Source organism: Ptychodera flava, chromosome 2 (genome assembly GCF_041260155.1).
Source record: "Ptychodera flava strain L36383 chromosome 2, AS_Pfla_20210202, whole genome shotgun sequence".
NCBI lineage: Eukaryota > Metazoa > Hemichordata > Enteropneusta > Ptychoderidae > Ptychodera > Ptychodera flava.
Window position 1 is genome coordinate 24,748,062 of NC_091929.1, and position 20,354 is coordinate 24,768,415.

The 20,354-nt window shown below is 36.5% G+C and overlaps 1 protein-coding gene across 1 annotated transcript; it reads left to right on the forward strand.

The window, feature by feature from the left end:
* The first annotated feature begins 258 nt into the window (after window positions 1-258).
* Window positions 259-19,949, forward strand: LOC139117617 (fibroblast growth factor receptor 4-like). The gene is made up of 20 exons (XM_070680862.1): window positions 259-339; window positions 727-863; window positions 2,551-2,651; window positions 5,254-5,373; window positions 11,871-12,011; window positions 12,595-12,783; window positions 14,413-14,745; window positions 14,921-15,043; window positions 15,505-15,612; window positions 16,061-16,150; window positions 16,482-16,669; window positions 16,860-16,946; window positions 17,063-17,300; window positions 17,503-17,616; window positions 17,806-17,987; window positions 18,160-18,282; window positions 18,446-18,557; window positions 19,212-19,308; window positions 19,472-19,574; window positions 19,768-19,949. The coding sequence occupies exons 4-20, from the start codon at window positions 5,286-5,288 to the stop codon at window positions 19,849-19,851; spliced, it is 2,400 nt and encodes a 799-aa protein (XP_070536963.1). The 5' UTR covers window positions 259-339; window positions 727-863; window positions 2,551-2,651; window positions 5,254-5,285; the 3' UTR covers window positions 19,852-19,949.
* Window positions 19,950-20,354: the final 405 nt, after the last annotated feature.

The following is a 20,354-nucleotide window of genomic DNA, read 5'->3' on the forward strand; positions in this document are numbered from 1 at the left end:
TGCGTCAGTCTGTTGTTCGCTTTGTAACCTACAAAAATTTGCATTAATTGTTTTGGTTTTTTGTTGTTGATAGGTATGTCTTATGAACTTGAACTACATGTATACAATTGTGCATAATTGCATCAATTTGTAAGAAATCTAGGATGAGAAACATACTCTTTTTGGGTTCTGGCCAAACCTTTGTTCCCTTCATAAGGTGACAGGAACCAGCCAATGGAGGAACAAGGAAGTTTGTCATATGTCCGCCTATTCTTATTGACAGTCTTTGCAAGTTTGTTCTACCATGCAGTTGTCTTGGGGAGCTGCCCTAATGCTGGAAATATCATTTGTTCCATGGAGGTTAGTATTTATATCTTACCAATATCTCACTGTCATTTGCTTTCCTCAGATTAAACCCCAGGGATCCCTTGCGGAGATTTTTTTGTTTTCTGCATAAGAAAGTGCCATATTCTATATATCCAAAATACTTAACGCATGAAATGGGTGGAAATATGACAAAAGCTGACCTAAGATAAACAACCTTGTCAAGATGTTAAACAACGAAAACAATTCAGAGATTCAAATAAATTAATAATGGCAAGTCATTTTGCACCATTGGGAGGGCTTACTTTAAATACCATCAAAACTAAACATCTGGACAATAGAACATTTGTGTATTGTCAGCATGACTTTGTCAATGTAACTCAATTAAAGCATGTTTAATGAGATGTTTTTCACACTTTACAGGATCCTGGCTTTGGAGCGAAACGGATAAATGTTGAACGCTTACGAAGACTGTCATGTGTACACTGCCTTGTCCTGCACACATACCTTTGATTACAAGATCCTTGTTTATGTGGTGATCGCCGTCAAGGTGTCTCAAGGTGAACCCATCGCTACGCTAAGTTTTATTAAACTTTGTTTAGAATGTTTGATTGGACATATTCGACGGATAGCAGTGCACGTGATCCTGAGATTTCTTTATCTGTTGCTGTTTTTGACGGAAGTCACTCCTTCGATCTGCCTGTCTGTCTGTCCGTTTGTCTGACATATCTATCTATCAATCAAGCAATCAATCAATCTATCTGTCTGTCTATGTATCACTCTATCTATCACGCTATCTATCTATCCAAATATCTATCTATCGATCGATCGATCGATCGATCTATCGATCTATAGATCTATCTGTGTGAGTCTTCATGTTTGGCGTTTCGAGACTAATCAGTAACTGGATATTAGATAGGTTGTAGAAATTTATAAATACGTCACCAGGTAAAATACTTGATATACATTATTGTATATTTACGCATATTAACGTATATGGCACATCACAGTGGTATACGTAGCATTTGTTAATAATGTCGTTAATACCTTTCATGCGTCTTTGCATGAGTCAGTGTTTTTCTGTAATCTATAGACTATCTATCGTCTAAACACAGGTGCAATCTCGTAACTTTATCCGATAAATCTCCGTATGGTCCTCTTTGTTATTTTGTCATTTTGAATGTTTTCGGTCTCTACGTTTACGCACAACTGTGTCCCCTTCTTTAATATGTAGTTTAATGACGCTGCCAATAAACCGCGTGCGATCAGAAAAAAATAAACGATCAGAGTATATGGCAACTTCAGTTACCTTTTTGAAAAATAAATGTAGTAAAGTATATTTCAACTTCAGAAATATCTTTGAAAATATACTATCACCAAAACTATTCGTTTGAACATAATCCAATTTGTCAATTGAGGTACATTAACAAATCAAAGACTAAATTTAGAACAGTCTATAGCACAATTTGCACGGTTTCACACATATACTTAGAGTTGATGCTAGCTCATGATAGTGTCAATCTGATTTGTACATAACCTTTTCATACAATGGTAAAAAAAAATAATAGTTTTCTACAGTAATGCTTATCATTATTTTCAAAATCTTTGTAATTGTTCCTGAATATTTTCAAAACACACTATAATTATTATTTTCAAAAGGTCCCAATATATCATTTTAAATATTACATCAGAATATTATGAATCACATACATTTTAAAGATTAGTCCACATAGCAAATGCATTTATTGTGTTCTTTTAAAAGACCCCGTATTGAATTTGAGATAAGCCAAAAAACATCAAAGAACCCAATGTTAGTGGAGCTGCATGTTGCCAACACAGATTTTTTCAAAGCAATATTTCTTATCAAATATGACAAGGAAACCCTCTCATACTATATATTTTTAAAAAGCAGAGACTCTAAAGTTTAGTATGGTAGAAGTAGTTTACTCGATAGATGAAGTGGGTGTGTATTTGGGGTAAAAAACCTCAATTATGGTATTAATGGTGAAAATGTATTTAAGTCAAAATCTTGATGATATTTTCTGAAACGCAATATTTGATTTGAAAGAAGGGTATATGTAGAAAAAACGACTATTTTATTTTGCATTATCTATCCTCATAAAATGGCTTGGTTGAAGACTGACACTCCAGAAAAGTAATTAAAATCATGATTATCAAAATTAAAATGCCTCTTATTCAAAATGTAAGAACTTTATTGCCAAACAAAATAGTCGTTTTGTTATACAGTATTTAAAGAACATACTGTGAAAATTTCGGAAAAACTGACCCAGCTACAGTGGAGTTAAATTCTTTGGAAATCTTGAAATTGGGAGAAAAAAAGAAGCCAGGTAATCGTGTTATTTGCATACATTTGCATAAATTAACACTTTTTTATCACGCAACTTACGACTGCTTGACAAGCTAAAAGGAAAACCCAACGAATATTTTAATTTTGGGTTAAGAAATTCATTAAAATTAAATGAATATTTGCAAAAAAGTGATTTTTGAGTAAAATACGTTGTCTTGGGTGCAGCGTCCTCTTAATAGATTAATTTTCTGAAAAGCTTGTAGTATTTCTACTGTTATGTCCATCTCCCCTTTATGATTATATCTTATATTAAATCAATATTGTTTCAATGGGTACATTAATATTTTCGAGCAAAAAGATTGTCAATGCTCCATCTTACTATAATTATAATCGCATGGTATTTTTCTCTGTTTGACGTCATCGTATATGAGTGTTTTTTTTCGCGGAGCCGCACAACTTCGTACGATGACGTCAAACAGAGAAAAATTCCATGGGATTATATTTATCACATGAACAGTCTTCTTATTTTTCTTTGATGTGGCTGGATCAAAGTAATTGTAAAAAAAGCATGGTTTTTATCGCGATTTTGTGTTTTTCCTTACGCTGATTACTTTCATTTATTGAGTAAGCGGCTCGTCACCCAGGAGATGTGCGAATGTTTACAGGTACACTTTCATTCATAAATCCGATTAAGCTGAACTTTTGATACATGGAATGGTATCTCCACCAATCAGCCATACGGATTCAGTCACGTGCGCGTGTCAATCATTGTCTCGCGCTCGATCGATGCCAAGGCAAGTCTGCCGCGCCATCGGCGGACATCGCTTTCACCGCGCTAGCGACGAATAACCATAGTATTTTGAGTTATTTAAAATATTTACAATTGTATTTATGAAACTAATGCAACGACACGATCGAAACAGTAGTTATTATTCTTAGAGATGCTGTGGATTTTAAAATAACACAAGTTTACGACCTTTGCGAGCCTGAAAGATTCAGATCGATGACGCACAGAGTGTACGCTTGTAGTGGGCACTGCCGTCACTAGTCTTCGCCGGTGGCCATCTCGGTCGTCAATTTTTCGTCTTACGGACTTTGATGTTTGCTGTGACACATTTTGTTACTTGACGGGAACTCTGTTCTGTTGTGAGTGTTGTCCGAGTCAACTTTCGAAATACATCGGATTCTACGGCGCTGCACTGTAGGTCGACAGCTTATGTTTTCACTATTAGCCTTACGCTGCAGGTTTGATTCCGATCGAGAAACGACGGAATAATTTGTGTGATGAAGGAAATTTATCGTTGTACGTAAAATGACTTTATGCTTGTGCCTTCTATGTCGCTTTCCCGAAGATTATACGGTACTCATTTATTAAGTTGAACTTTCGTTGAGGTGTATATTTCGGGTTTATCGCCAACCTCGATCGCCATGCAGGTACGACGTCGCTTGGCGATTGCCAGGTACGACGACGTCCACTTTGAGCCTTACGACTGGAGCCGTGACGTTACTGAGCCATTATAACGATCGTTCGATTCTTTGGAATAGCTAAAGCTTTAGCGACTCGAAATGTCGTTGGCATGCCTTCTATATTTCCATATCTGATTTATCGGGTCACCTTTTTGTCAAAATGCCATGAGAGCCAGCATCGATCACGACAAATCGGTCTGTGTGGCAACGTGCATGTACGAACGGTACCATTGCAGGAAAAAAAGTTCCGGTTGATGACGTACAACAGCAGTAATATGGATTTCTTATCTGTGGTGGTGTACGTCACACAGGTGGAGATACGGGCCAGTTCATGTGATAATAATTAATATCTTACATATTTTCGTATATGTCTGTGATGCTTTACACTGTTTGAAATGATATTAGATGACTCTCTGTCTCTCAGTTTCTCTCTCCCTCTCTGTAACAATGATTTTCCGTTTATTCTAGCATCTTTATGCAATAGAACATTTTAATAAAAAACTTATTCAGCGCATGTCTTTCATCCAAACTCCTGGCCACAGTACATGGCACAAGACCACTAATTAATTTCCCATAGGCCACCACAGTAGCGTTGAGCTCGATTTTCCTATTTTAAAACATTCAGCGGCACGAATCCTCTTAACAGGTGTTAGGTCAATGTCAGCTTGACTACTGATGAATTTTTCGTGTGGGCAAGTCCACGGAAATTTTGAGATAGCGATGAAATAGCGCCCTCAGTGGTGTTTTTGACAAAATTCAGGCTTATTGTTATGATTTCTATGGGCCTTAGAACTCCTCATATTACCACAAAATGCTTCAGCCATTATTCACAACAGTCTGCATTTTGATTCAGGCAGAAAAATATCTTTACAAAAATTCTTGACGTTAAAGTTCAAACTAAACAAGCATCCATGCAGATATCAAACCTTCAAGGTCTGCACTATTTTCTTCCGAACTATCTTCGAACCCGGAAGTGAATTAGTGATCTTGGTCCACATCTCATAATCATTATCTCTTCCTTTCTAACGTGGCTTTAGATTTTTTCTGAAAAGAATTTTTTTTCTGAAAAGGCGAAAGTAGTTTGTTTATTACATGTTTCCATGATCGAGGTATGTTTTGATCGATTGTACTTTAAAATTAATTATACCTTAAACTTTTTCTGCCGTTGTACTCAGATTAAAAGCCCCATGGAATCGAATTCGTCGGTATGAATATTACTTCATCCATTATAGTGCTTCTAGTCACCCTCTTCAATTTTGGTAAATTATCAGATGAAGGATGTCCTACCGATAGAGGTAAGTATTCTCATTTATTACATGCCTCGTATATGAATCGTCGCGCGCTCCATAGGATTCAATGGTAACTCGTCCATGACGTCGCGGGCCGCATAGTCATCATTGGACTGAAATTGAACCGGAACTATTTTCAACTTGACAACTTTTTGATGTAAAAATGTTGAAATTTCATGTTTTGCATAGGAAATCCGGTTTTTGGAAAATTTTGGAGCAAGAAATTGATAAACCGCATAACAGTAGTTTAAATATATCATTGCGCCATTCGATGTTGAAAATCGTTCGATTTTTAACGGATTTTAAGATCGAAATAAAGCTTTGTTCATCATTTCCAATAAACCTTGTTACGGCAGAGGGAAAACGAACAAAAGGGTGAACTCAGCAGTTACCGTTTAAACAAAATTTATTACGAAAATAAAACTAATGCTAAGTCAGGGATAGAGTACAAGCTTTAAAAGTGTACAGACTACTTATCTCAGCTGGGACGGCAAAGCTCCAGTCTCAGAGTTGTAACAGTCAGTTGGATGAATGAACAGTCCTTGGCTTGCAGGCTTGAAGCTGCACAAAGTCCACAGTATAAATCCAGCGTTGGCAGTGAAGGTCTTGAAAAGTCTGAGAATGACTACTGCTGGAGTTTAGTAACACACAAGAGACACGATCCCAAAAGTCTGACTGGAAGCTGAGCACGTCCCTTTTATAAAGGCATATAAGAACAATCTAGAACTTTTATTGACATGCTAATTACTGTTCTAAAATTATCTCCCTTACACAACTAATCAACTTTCCAGAACATTCCAAACATGACTAATTGAATTCAAGGTTGTGAGGTCATCAAGGGCAGTGACCTTGAGAATGTTCTAGACTAATTGAACTCAGGTCATGATGAGTGTGGGGGAAATGACCTACATAACACACCCCCTCTTCAAAAAAAGAAAATTTTTCAAAGAAAAATCTTTCTTTTGCAAATGTAATCTTGAAAAAGATTTAAGTACTCAATTTTTTTTTTTTTACTCTAAAGTAAAACTTCTTGAAAGTGAACAACAATAAACTCTAAATACGAGAGAGACAGTCTGCAATTAAATTGTCTCTGCCTTTGATATGTCTAATATCAAGATTAAACTCCTGTAACATTAAACTCCATCTTAGCAATCTCTGATTTTTGCCTTTAAATTTCTGCAGAAAAACAAGAGGGTTGTGATCAATATAAACCACTATTGGCTGATTTGAAGAAGTAACCAAAGAACTTCAAAATGCTGTAAAGCTAATATCAAAGATAAACACTCTTTTTCAATTGTAGAGTAGTTTCTCTGGGATTTGTTAAATTTGTGTGAAAAGTAGCAAACAGGATGTCCCATGACTATCTTCTTGCAATTTGTTGTTGGAAAACTTGAAATGGCACTGAATTTGGCATAAAGTATGCACGGCAAAGTCCGGTTATTTTTACTGAGTTCGATAAAGTCATTGTTCGGCAAATACTTGGCTTCCTCCTGGAGATATTCCGCTTTCGCAGGATTCAGTCCGTCTGGATGTTGTTCCACTGGATTACTGTCGCAGACATCTTCGTTGTGGTAGATGATGTTTGTCCTCGTTGGAACATCTTGGACAAATGTTCATGGATTGGTTCTTTCAGCTGTTGTTGTTGTTCTGGCTGGAGGTGTGCCAACTTTGTAGACTCCAGCTTCTCCAGGATTTCTGAGTTCTGAAGCTTGACCGAGCCCAGCTTTGAGTTTAGAGTATTTTCACTCAAGTCAGTTTCAGTATCACTATCTTCATAATGGTTTGAACTGACTGCACTGACAGGCTGAGTTATAGTAGGATTATCCCTATCCAAATATGGCTTAAGCATATTTATGTGACATAGCTGTTTTTGTTTTCGCCTGTCAGGTGTTATTATGATGTAATTTAAATCACTCAATTTCTTATCAATTAGGTATGGCCCAAAGTAACGAGCATGGAGTGGTTTGCCAGGAATTGGAAGTAGAACAAGAACTTTTTGACCTGGTTTCAAACTTCCGTTTTGAGGGTGTTTTTATCATATTGGTTTCATTGACTGCTGAGATGACTCAAGATTTTCTCTGGCTAATTCACATGCTTTAGAGAGTTTCGTACGAAAATCTGACACATATTGCAAAATATTCAGACAATCATCATCGTCTGATAGGAATTTCTCTTTAACGAGCTTAAGTGGGCCACGGACTGTATGTCCAAATACAAGCTCAAATGGGCTAAAACCAAGAGACTCCTGAATTGACTCTCTAACAGCAAAGAGCAAAAAATGAATTCCTTCATCCCACTGCTTCTCTGTGTCAAAACAGTAGGTCCTAATCATGTTTTTCAAAGTTTGATGAAATCGCTCAAGAGCACCCTGACTTTCTGGATGATAGGCGGATGACCTATACTGTTTAATGCCTAGCTGATCCATTACTTGTTGAAAAATACCAGACATAAAGTTGGAGCCTTGATCGGACTGGACACATTTAGGGAGGCCAAATAAAGTGAAAAATTTGACTAAAGCTCTCACTATAGTCTTTGTCTTTATATTTCTCAGTGGTATGGCTTCTGGGAACCGAGTTGATGTACACATAATTGTCAACATGTACTCATTTCCTGATCTTGTTTTTGGTAAGGGCCCAACACAGTCTATTAGAATCCTACTAAATGGTTCTTGAAATGCAGGAATTGGCTGTAAAGGGGCCTTTGGAATGGTCTGATTCGGCTTTCCTACCATTTGACATGTGTGACAAGTTTTACAGAAATGTGTTACATCCTGCCTGAGATTAGGCCAATAAAAGTGACTGAGAATTTATGATAAGTTTTCCTTACTCCCAAATGACCAGCCCAGGGCGTTTCATGGGCCAGGCGCAATATTTCAGCATGGTAGGGCTTTGGAACCACAATTTGATGTTTTATAGCCCAGTCGTCATCAACCAAGACATCTGGAGGTCTCCATTTACGCATGAGAATACCAGATTTTGTATAATAGGAAACAGAGCTATCTGAAGTTTTATCTTCATCATCTACCCTGTCAAACAAAGACAAAATATCTGGGTCTTTGTGTTGTTCTGCAATGAGATTTGATCTAGAAAATGTCTGACTTTGGTCAGCAGAAGTTTTACTGGAAGTTTCAAATCCACGAGGGATAACGGAATGCTCCGTGTCAAACACCTGACTGAGAAAGGTGTCATTTAAGTCAACATCTGTGACATTATTTTTGAGAGTATTTTGATTCTCAGAAGTTTTCTTTGACATGGCTCGAGTAATGGCACATGATGGGAAAAGGCCGGGAATGTCTTCCTCTATTGGCTCTGGATTTTGATCTAAACTAGGATTATCAGTCACAAGTGGATTAGTAATGACCTTGTCCCCAGCAAGGTCGTTTCCAAGAAGAAGGTGAATCCCTTCAAAAGGCAAAAAAGGCCTAATACCTAAAGTCACAGGTCCAGAAACAAAGTCCGAAGACAAATAGACATTATGGAGAGGAACAGGAATGTAGTCATTACAATCTACCCCCTTAATAAGAACTTTAGAACCTGAAAATGACTTTTCAGAAAACGGCAGGGTATCTGCCAACAAAAGAGACTGGGAAGCCCCGGTATCTCTTAAAATTTTGACAGGGGTAGCGGAAGAGAAATCACTAGAAAGTGATATAAAACCATCATGAATAAATGGTTCGAAAATACCCATAATGCTATCTTGAGAAGAATTGACCTTGACCTCATTAATTGGGGATAAGAGGGGTTTAACCTCAGAAAATGTGTTGCACACATTATTAGACTCTAATTGAGTTGATGAAGAAATAAAGCCGGTTGGCTTAGATCCACTTTGACCACTTTGACCTTCACGTTTTCTTTTCAATTTGAAACACTCTGACATTAAATGGCCGTCTTTCTTACAATAATTACAAGAAAGTGTACCGAACTGTTTGTCAGAAGGAGATTGAGACTTGGGATCTGATGATGTGGGAGTGTTACTTGAATTTTGTGAACTGTTGTCATTTGATTTTCTACTGTCCTTTGAGAAATTCTTGGATGAAAAGGAGGAGTTAAATTTACCTGCATTGTTTCTGTATGAAAAGGACTGGGATGGTTTGCTGAGAAGAAGAAGATTTGTGGGTCAATGAATAATCATCGGCCAAACGTGCAGCAACCTCTAATGTATCTGCCTTTTGTTCATTGATAAACGTCTTGATGTCACTCCGGATGCACCTTTTAAATTCCTCAATCAAAACAAGTTGTCGTAATTTGTCATAATTCTGACTGACCTTTTCCGAAGAGCACCAACGGTCAAACAGTTGTTCTTTTGTTCGAGCAAATTCAACGTAAGTTTGACCTTTCACCTTCTCACAATCCCTAAATTTCTGACGGTAAGCTTCAGGCACCAACTCATAGCCCTTGAGAATTAATTCCTTCACAGAATCATAATCTGAAGCCTGCTCTACTGACAAACTGAATGTAAATTTCTCTGGCTTTACCCACCAAAGCACTCTGCAAAAGCATAGACCAGGACTCCTTAGGCCAATTCAGACTCTGAGCAATTTTCTCAAAATGGAGAAAATATTTATCAACATCCTTTTCTTGGAAAGGGGGAACTAACCTGAAATGCTTAGTGATGTCAAAATTGTCTGAAGGGAAGAATTTCCTGACTTTCCAAGCTCTAAACGTCTCATTTCTAACTGCAGTCGGTGTTCAGCTAATTCTCTTTCCTTTTCTTTTTCCTCTCTTTCTTTCTCCCTTTGTCTTTCTTCCATTTGCAATTCTTTTCTTTCATTTCCAATTCCCTCTCTTTCTGTCTTTCTTCCATTTCTAATCTTTCCTGCCTTTCTTTTTCTTTCTGTCTTTCCTCCATTTGCAATTCTTTTTCTTTCATTTGTAATTGCATTTGTATTTTTTCTTTTTCTAATGCCAATTTTTTAAGCTCCAAATCTGCCTGAATTTCTAATTCTAATTTTTTGAGTTCGAAGGAAGACTCAGGCTCATAATCTTTTAAGGCAGACTCTTCAAAATGGCCAGAATTAACTAAATGTTTTGCAATCTTGAATTGAATTTCTCGCTTGCGCATAGATCTTTTGACATCTACTTTAAGGAAATTTGCCAGTGCTATGAGGTTGTCTTTTCTGAGGGAATTAAATGTGTCCTGATCAAGGTCATCCATAAATTCGTCTGGCTTGAATTCCGCCATGATTGAATTTCGCTGAGTTCACAGTATACAGTAGTTTTGAAAAGGCAGGCAAAATGTTGTCAAACGGCTCAAAATATTCGTCTCCCGGACGAGCCCCCAATTTTGTTACGTGCAGAGAAAACGAACAAAAGGGTGAACTCAGCAGTTACCGTTTAAACAAAATTTATTACGAAAATAAAACTAATGCTATTGCAAGTCAGGGATAGAGTACAAGCTTTAAAAGTGTACAGACTACTTATCTCAGCTGGGACGGCAAAGCTCCAGTCTCAGAGTTGTAACAGTCAGTTGGATGAATGAACAGTCCTTTGGCTTGCAGGCTTGAAGCTACACAAAGTCCACAGTATAAATCCAGCGTTGGCAGTGAAGGTCTTGAAAAGTCTTGAGAATGACTACTGCTGGAGTTTAGTAACACACAAGAGACACGATCCCAAAAGTCTGACTGGAAGCTGAGCACGTCCCTTTTATAAAGGCATATAAGAACAATCTAGAACTTTTATTGACATGCTAATTACTGTTCTAAAATTATCTCCTTACAACAACTAATCAACTTTCCAGAACATTCCAAACATGACTAATTGAATTCAAGGTTGTGAGGTCATCAAGGGCAGTGACCTTGAGAATGTTCTAGACTAATTGAACTCAGGTCATGATGAGTGTGGGGGAAATGACCTACATAACAACCTAAATATTTTGAGTGAAAATTGTGTAAGCGAGGCATGTAATAAAAACATTATAGCCCAAACATGGGACTATGTACCCTCGGGGCAGGAGACCATTTGCCCTCCTGACGTCGGGCAAATGGTCACCTACCCTGGGGCACATAGTCCCATGTTTGGGCTATAATATATAATATCAAATATACGAGCATTAAGGTTAAAGATTATGTTCTTTCTGTTTCTGTTTTTAGCATCTATGTGTTTCTTCCTCTCTCTTTTGTCTTTATTTTGTTACTGGTGTTACCTTTGGCGCTTAAACAATTGTATGTGACGGGTAATGCCATCAAATATCTAAACCAAATCGGAAATAGAAAGTAACATTATTTATTGTGCAAAGCTAGACAAAAACCTGGGGCAAAGCCCTTTGGTCGCCACCGTCAACTTGTAAAACACCATTCCGTGTTTTAATTCTTAAAATTCGACTTCTTACATAGATAACATGAATTTAAAATATGGTTATATATTTTGTAACAGACCAAGTTCAATGCTGTGGATAAAAGTAATTTCATATACCTATATGGAAGTTTATCGAATGATCGCAATTTGTGGATGTTTGAACACCGTATCTAAGATATTTGTAACATTTCTGCAAATTTATTGGAATAGGCCCTCAAGTAAATGATGGAACGATTATACTAGCTGTCAATGAAGACATTGCAGCACCAGCAGGGACAGCTGTCATACTTAACAGCGGTGTTAAGTTGGGCGAAACCAAAAATATTTGCATCGAGTTTACCCCTCAAAACGGTAAGTCTTTTACGACGAAAGCGTAGGCAAATAATTGGTGAATCAGAAGCGAGTTTCAAACACTTGTAATCTTAAAATCAGTGACTAGATATCCTAAGCATAAGAAAAACGAATAATGATGAAAGGGACCCCCCAAAAAGAAATAACTGACATTCCTCGGATACACAGTGTAGTATAATATTCACAAATAACCAACAATTTTGATCTTATGTTTTATCATATTTACACCTACTCGTGCTAAATCACGTTTGGAACAGCGTAGATGATACTTCTTATTAGCTACATTTACTTGCATCAATCTTATAATGTCAAAGTATATACGTCATTGAATTCAAATATGTTTGATAAACTGTTCCTCTTTATAATTAAGATATTATTTTTGTTTAATTTTACGCAAGCATGTGAGAAACTGTAAAATCTTCTTATATGAATAACAAACGTTACATCAGGTACTCTAATTTACATATCCGAAATTTGTGAAAATTATAACAGCTTCAAATGTATCACATGTAATGAGACACTCAAACTTAAAAGTAACATATCCTCAACAATACTAGTATTGTATTTTGTGACATTCATCTAGGTGTTCCTGAATCGATAGACTGTTCGGGTAATTCTGGTGACAATAAATACTCACAGCTATCATTGCTTAGTATTGACGATTTCTGGGTGCTAATGATCGAAGAACTAAGAACAATGGAAGACAAAGCAGTGTTAACATGGTGGTCAGCTGATAAGGGTAGATTTGCTGAGACCATGGTAACAGTGCTAAGTAAGTAAAGTGTGACGAAGCCCGTCATGTGACCGTAACGCACGTACGAAGCAGGCCATTCCGCCTCAGCAAGTTAATGATCCATTCATAATGAAATCTTATCATTCGAACGACTCTTAAGTAATGTCTTGTGCATAGGTTTGACATATTTACAAATGTTAACTCAACGTCTTCATGACAATACGTTGTAAGATTTCTACACCTTCTGTGATTAAATATAGTCCATTAAGCATTGACAGAGATAGACACAGAATATTTAAACGATTAGCAGAATATGAAATAAAAATTGAAAAAGGGCCAAACTCACCTCTACCGAGAGGTAGAAAGCATGCCGCATGAATAAATCAAATTGTTGGAATAGGTGCCGAAATTCGTTCTCACTTTGAACTACATACTCAAAGTAGTAGAAACACTATGGTCGATCTCTTGTCGATCAGTGATTTCACACCAACGTCAGACGCAAACTAATTCTTTACAAGACTGAGATGGCAAAGGTTATAATCCAATCGTTAAGTGTTTACTGTTCACCTTTTCTATACAGACTATAAAGAGCGCTTAAGCTTTGTTTTTATCGCAACTCATGCACTGATCACATGTTCAGTGGCAGCGTAATGATCACGCATCTGAAAGGTGACACCAGTCACAAGGCAGTATTCGGAAATTGCACTTTGGAACATTCCTATATTATAGACTGTGAGGCTTATCACAGACTTCAAAGCTATTGAGGCAATGTATAGTGTTTACTCAGTTCAGCAAGCCATGTGAGGTCGTGTTAAAGACCACTAAGGTTATTGTTTATTACAAATATTTGAATTATTTACGCTATTTCCATCGGCCGCCATAAGCTTACAGCATATAACTAGAACACGATCGTTTTCTTTCGTTTGATAATTTTGAGCACGCGTATCTTCTTTTTTTTTTCAAAAATCACCGGCAACACTAGTTAGCCCTTATCTTTTGTCATGTACTTTAATAACTCGATATTCACTGCTCTATCAGTTTAAAATGGATCGGGAAAACGTTCATGTACACTGATTTGTTATGTCGTTGCTATGAAGTATCAACGTGAACCAATGACATACATTAACAAAGATTGACGATTTTCATGTGTTTGACAATTACCAAGTGGCCATATTTAGTTTTTTTTTGTTTGCATCCGTAAATACATCACGACCAACTTTTGCCTTGAAACTTTGTCTTAAAATACATTTTATGACAAAATAAAAAGGACAATGGCAGAACGTAATATTATTTTGCCCACGCTAGCAAAGCGAAACACCACTGCAATACTGTATTTGGTGTTAAATCTTGGAAGTGTATGCTTCATTCTAACGATTGTTCACTGAAAAAATACCGTACACTTATAACAAATAGAAATTAAAGCAGACCATTAGTTAATAGTGGATACATTTGCTAAACCATCGTTTATGAAATGGTTAAGTTCATTGATAGCAGACGTAAAAAAGGCATGTCAGGTAATTAATGGATATTGCAGCTCTATTTGTATGTCCGTACATGGAAGCAAAGAATTTCATCATGTCATTTCTTGCTAGAACCGCGTTTCTGTCATTTTTCCCTTACAAGAATAAGTAACTCCGGAATTTTCTCTGGTTGTTTTATATTACTCAGATGAAGGAAGCAAACACGATGAAAACAATCATATCTATGTGAACGGACGGAAGGGTAGAACTATGCAACTTGTCTTCGATTTCAGCCCACAGCCAGTTGATGTTAGTCTCGTTGGATCGAACGACGACGATGTTTATAACTATCAATTCCAGACGTCATCAGAATCACGATGTTGGTCTAAAGGAGGAAACATTTCCCCTTCGTTTGCCGGACAATTTTACATGACAACGTTTAAAGATATCGACTTTACTATGCGTGATGAGTATACTTTCGCCGTGACTATACCCGACTATACAGAAGCTGTCAAGAAAAGAATCGTATTTGAGGTCCAAGGTAATTCAACTCTTATGCAATATAAACAACCCGATTAATTCGATGGAGATTGTTTAGTATTCTAACAAAGTAATGTATTTCAAAGATGCTTTCTTTCCATTATTTTCAACCTCAGTTTCTCTTCAAAAGGTGCATGATAATTTCGAAACCAAACTGAGTTATTTTTGTTTTTTAGATATTAAAACCACCCCATCCTATACTTCTGACACAAGTGCTTTTGAAAAAACTGTTACTGAGACGACCCCATCTTATACTACTGGTACAAGGGGTAGTAGGACTAGAACACAGTACGATACCGGTAAGTTGTGCTTGCATGGTAACAAAGTGCGTACTTTTAGAAGCCAATTGGTGCTCTTGTCCTTCAGAAATTTATAGGTATTATGTCAAGAAATATCTCTGTTGCACAATGATATGATTTGTGACTTCTTGGAAAAAAGACATATTTTGGCCCTCCATTTATGGAATGTTAAATAGAAAACGAGATATTCAGTCGATTATCCATGAAATTCCCCCTTCTTTATTTTCTAAGGTTTGTGTAGATATTTTATGGCAGCAGAATCGGATAAATAATGAGCTTTTGGGAAGCCACATCAAAAGATCTCGATAATTTATTTCAACCTCAGAAACATAGAAGACGTACACCTTTACTATAATGTCATGGTGATATTGATTCAAATATGCAAATTAACATTCACCAAGATTTGTTGGATCTGATAACTCTGAATAAAAACCAGATTTATACGTGTTTTTACATTAAAGGAGTCTCACAACCAAAGTCTACTGTCGCTACATCGACAATCGGTCCACAGAGAAATATATCGACAGTTGAACACAGCCATACAAATATTATCGACCAGAATTTTCACGGTAGGCGAAATCACCTATCTCACAATGCAAACAAGAAACATTGGCAAATGAATCTATTTCATGATATGTATTCTGATTTTACCTCAACTATCTGTCGGACATTGTTCCGAAACAGTATCCTTCATTTATATGTAGGGATTCTTATACCAACTTCCAGCTTGCTACATATTGTAAGTTAAGTTTCAAAACACTTATTCAGCATTAATTTTTCGCCAATATAAAATGATTTTACGTACATTCTTCGTAAAGAAATATAATAGACGTATGACAAGTTCTAAGACTCACTGAATATCAGAGGTAAGGGGCAGCTTCATTAAGATAATCAAACGATCATGTCGATGATTAGAGAATGAACTTTTCAAGGTTTGAACCCTTGCAAAGAATGTAGCCTTGTCAAATTTTATCATTGCAACTAAGAACATGACACATTCTTCTCTGCGCATTATAGATATACAAACTATAACAACTGTTAGTTCTATTGTCAATACTCAACAAATGACTTCCGATGGACCACAAGGAAAGATAGGTATACTGCAAGGTAAGCTCTGAAATAATGGAAAATCATCCAAGTTTATCTTGAATATGAGTCATATCCTATGAATAACCTATTTGAAGAAGTTTAAGACACGTGCACGTAATTTTCTATTTACGCTTGAAATGAAAATTTGACAGAGGAGATACCTGTAATTTCATGTAATATGTGATTATTTCGAAAGAACAACATACACTGCGATAACTATGATAAGGGACCCTTTGTAATCACGTTATGTCCCTCTATGTTGGTAATTAATGGAATGTAAATGACGTTGTACAAATATTAATCGCATTGCATATTCAAATTTCAATTGCTGCTTTCTTATTTTGATTAGTTACAGGCATATTGCCACCTAAGTCAGTAATACCAGACGATGACAGAAGCTCTCTGCTTTATGTACTTTTATTTGTAAGCGGTATGTTAGTTGTATTAGCAGCTAATGGAATAATTTATGTCATCATTCGAAAAAGAAGAGGTACACATTCCGATGATATGTCCGAAGATGTCGAAGAAAGAGATGAGGTAATATTTCATTCCATCAATTATATAATTTCTTGCAAATTGAGAGAGAGAGAGAGAGAGAGAGAGAGAGAGAGAGAGAGAGAGAGAGAGAGAGAGACCGGAGCGAGAGGAGAGAGAGAGAGAGAGAGAGAGAGAGAGAGAGAGAGCAAACTGTCTCTTTTGACTACTTGAATTCTAACATTTTTCACAGGTTTCACAAGAATCGACTGATGTTTCTTATTCCTCATCAACGGAGGAGGATTTCGGTGTGCCAGAACAATTTTTTAATTCAGGAAACGTAAGTAAAAGTATAAATTGGATTTTAGCTTATATCATCGTAGATTCTGAAAATTTAAATGCTACGATTAAAACGTCCGCCATCTCTTTACTGGTTTTGTATTCTTTTGACTGGAGGGAACTCTTGGCTGCCCAGATTCGACAGATATGCCAGACACTGTAGAGCCTTTAATGACATACTATACGCAGTATTCAGAACCGTTCAGCAAGGCGAATGAATTCCAGTACAGTCAGCTTCAGTTCCCCAGTGATGACATCCTTGGACGTGGAGAATTTGGCCTCGTTAGGAAAGCATATGTAACAAATGTGTATGACATGTCTGGAGAAAGTGAGGTAGCTGTGAAGAGTCTCAAAGGTAAGAAATCGATTGTTTGGATAATATGTCTTTTATAATGTATTTTCTTGAGTAAGTCTCAATTTGTGAAGGGTCACATATTGTAGTAAATATTAGTATCCTAAATATAGACAGTTGGAGACCTATGATATGTTCTGATACGCTGTAACTCATCAATAATAAGGACTTTAACCTTCTCATTGCATTTGCGTTGGTCTTGCAGAGAAGGCGTCTATAGGTGATCGAGAAAATTTTCTTCTGGAATTAAATGCCATGAAAACATTACAATCAGGTCACCCTAATGTCGTAAAACTAATTGGTTTCTGTACTGCACAGGGTAAGTCAATTTCGCGATCTTATTATGTTGATTCATGATGAAACAAGTAAAAATACTGTAACATAGGATGAAAAAGTCAGATGTGTCATAATTATAATCTTGCGCGAAATTAACCACTTTTTGAGACTTAAAGCCTTCTAGTGTTTGAGAATAAGTAAATGAACTAATATTTGTTGTTAAATTATGCAGATCCCATCTGCATCATCGTCGAGTTTGCACCGTATGGAAGTCTTCACGATTATCTCATGAAAAACAGAGCCACAGAATCCTACGAAAACATAATTCCTAACAGTCGAGACTTGACATCTCGTGACCTTCTGCAGTTTGCTTGGCAAATCGCTCGAGGAATGAGTTTCATCGCGTCTAGAAAGGTAAATAGTTTATAACCGTTTACATTGAACAATGAAACATTCAGAATTGTGTACAAATTCCATAATTACCGAAGCTTAATGGATCTTCAATAAATTTCATTTTTCTCTCAGAGTGCTGAAATCAAACTGTTATGTCCTACTGTATCAATGTGTTTCCCTTTATAATAAACAGTGTATCCACAGAGATTTGGCAGCAAGAAATATTCTTCTAGGAAAAGACAGATGCTGTAAGATTTCAGACTTCGGTTTTGCAAGACAAGGCAATGACAGTTTTGTACAGCGACCTGCAGCGCAGGTAAGAAACAAAAGGCAAGGTCACAATATGTTAAGAAACCAAAAATTGTCAATTTTGAACGACGTGTTTCACAAGTTTGCACTGTCTAACACAAACAGAAGATCAAAATGTAAACGTTTAAAGTATTAGAAATGCATAAAATAGCATGCGCTTATCATTTCAGACGCGTTTACCGATAAGATGGATGGCTTTAGAGTCATTGGTATTCTCAATATACACTACAGAGAGTGATGTTTGGTCGTACGGTGTCGTTCTGTGGGAAATAGTTACACTTGGTAAGTTCTTGGTAATTTCTATTCTTATATAATGATAGTATGTATCGATAGTCATACAGAAGCAAGCAAACAAAGCAAGACGTTGAAGTGCAAATTCTCCCATGTGATTTTGCTTTATACGTGTGATTGTGGTTTATACTGAGATATATTTTTTTCTAAAATGCGACAATCAGTGGTTATTGACCATGTGTCATCTTTTACAATAAGTGATACTCAGGGGTTATTACCTATTATTAAACAATATTATCTGTCGTACAGGACAAAATCGAGTGTCTGACGCAGCACAAATAACACTCACCAGCCTGATACGACACAGGAACAGGCGCAATAACTTATTTATCATATAACACGATTGGAATTAATTTGGGATAATTGGATTTTCAAATTTGTCAAATTTTCTCAAAAATGTTAGGTGCCGTATAGCTGAATGTTGCGATATTACAAATTACTCATAAAAACAAGTGTGAAACTTTTAAAAAAAGCAGATGAGCTTACATTTGCAGATCAAATAGACATAACTTCATCATCCAATTATCCCAAATTAGTTCCAATCGTGTTATAATTCAAAATCAAGAATTTTACAAATAAAAGGAAAAACTTTAAATTTGGTAGACCGTAGAAAACACCGTAATTTAAACTCCCTTTATTTGTCAGCCTCAACACCTTATGGGAAATGGCAAGCATCAGAGGTGGTTCGTAAAATTAAAGATGGTTACCGGTTACCAAAGCCGAATCACTGCAGCAATACATTGTGAGTAAATACGTTACCATGTAGATGATCAAAGTTTGAACTGTGTATTTCGTGCTTTCAGTTTAATATTAATTCATAGTCCTTTAATTCACGAGAATCATCATATGATATACAATGTAAGTTAATCCTTTGCTACTCTTTTATTTGTATGCATCATTTGTAGTTACCAAGTCATGAAAAATTGTTGGCAACAGAAACCCAAGGAAAGACCAACGTTCTCTGACATCTGTTCGACGGTGGGAAATATCGCCGATGATGATTCGCAGGTATATGAAATGCTTAACTTGGGTTTCGATCTTGTTCAGCAGAAACATTATTTGATTTTATGCAAAAGTTATATATCCAGAGATGGCTTTCGTGTTCTTTAGTCTCTCCTATTGTCATATATACACATAGATTACATCAACAACAATTTTGCTATGTAAAATCCTGCTGACCCCGAGTCATTCTCTTTAACAGGATTACTTGAGCATGGAGGAGTTTGATGATCGCCTTTATGAGAACATAAGTCCTGAGGAGTGGCCTTCGGATGAGAGACTCTAAAATATCGAACATTTATTTTTATAATTTTTCTTGCCGAGTCATTCTCTTTCTTGAGCTTGGAGGAGTTTGATGATCGCCTTTATGATAACATCTAAAATGTTGAACATTTATTTTTATAATATTTCTTGCCGAAATTAAATTTCTATTTTAAATGCACACTTAACACTGCCACGCCATGTATTTTACAGATTAATTCTAATCTGCGTAGGATGTTTTATTTTTGTATGATTCAGATGTTTTCTTGTACATAAATAGCTGATCTGTCTTTCTTTGTGAATCTTTCCTTTCTTCGAAGTGGCTAAAACTGTAATCTCTTGTAAATACAAACTGAATATTGTACTTGTTTAGCGATTTGGATCAGTTCATGGGTTAAGCATAGTATCATACATACACAGCTGGCATGGGTTTAGAAAACTCATACAACATCAATTGGACCGGCACTACAGTAAGTCCTACGGTTTTGCTGTTAAATTTGCCAGTCGCCTATTTACTATTTTTCGTGG

What these genes read in the sequence shown, in the direction of transcription:
- LOC139117617 (XM_070680862.1), top strand. Translation starts at nt 5,286, where the DNA reads ATGAATATTACTTCATCCATTATAGTGCTTCTAGTCACCCTCTTCAAT. An exon ending in AATCGTATTTGAGGTCCAAG is followed by an intron (nt 14,746 to 14,920) that starts GTAATTCAACTC and finishes TTTGTTTTTTAG; the next exon opens with ATATTAAAACCACCCCATCC. An exon ending in AAAGATAGGTATACTGCAAG is followed by an intron (nt 16,151 to 16,481) that starts GTAAGCTCTGAA and finishes TATTTTGATTAG; the next exon opens with TTACAGGCATATTGCCACCT.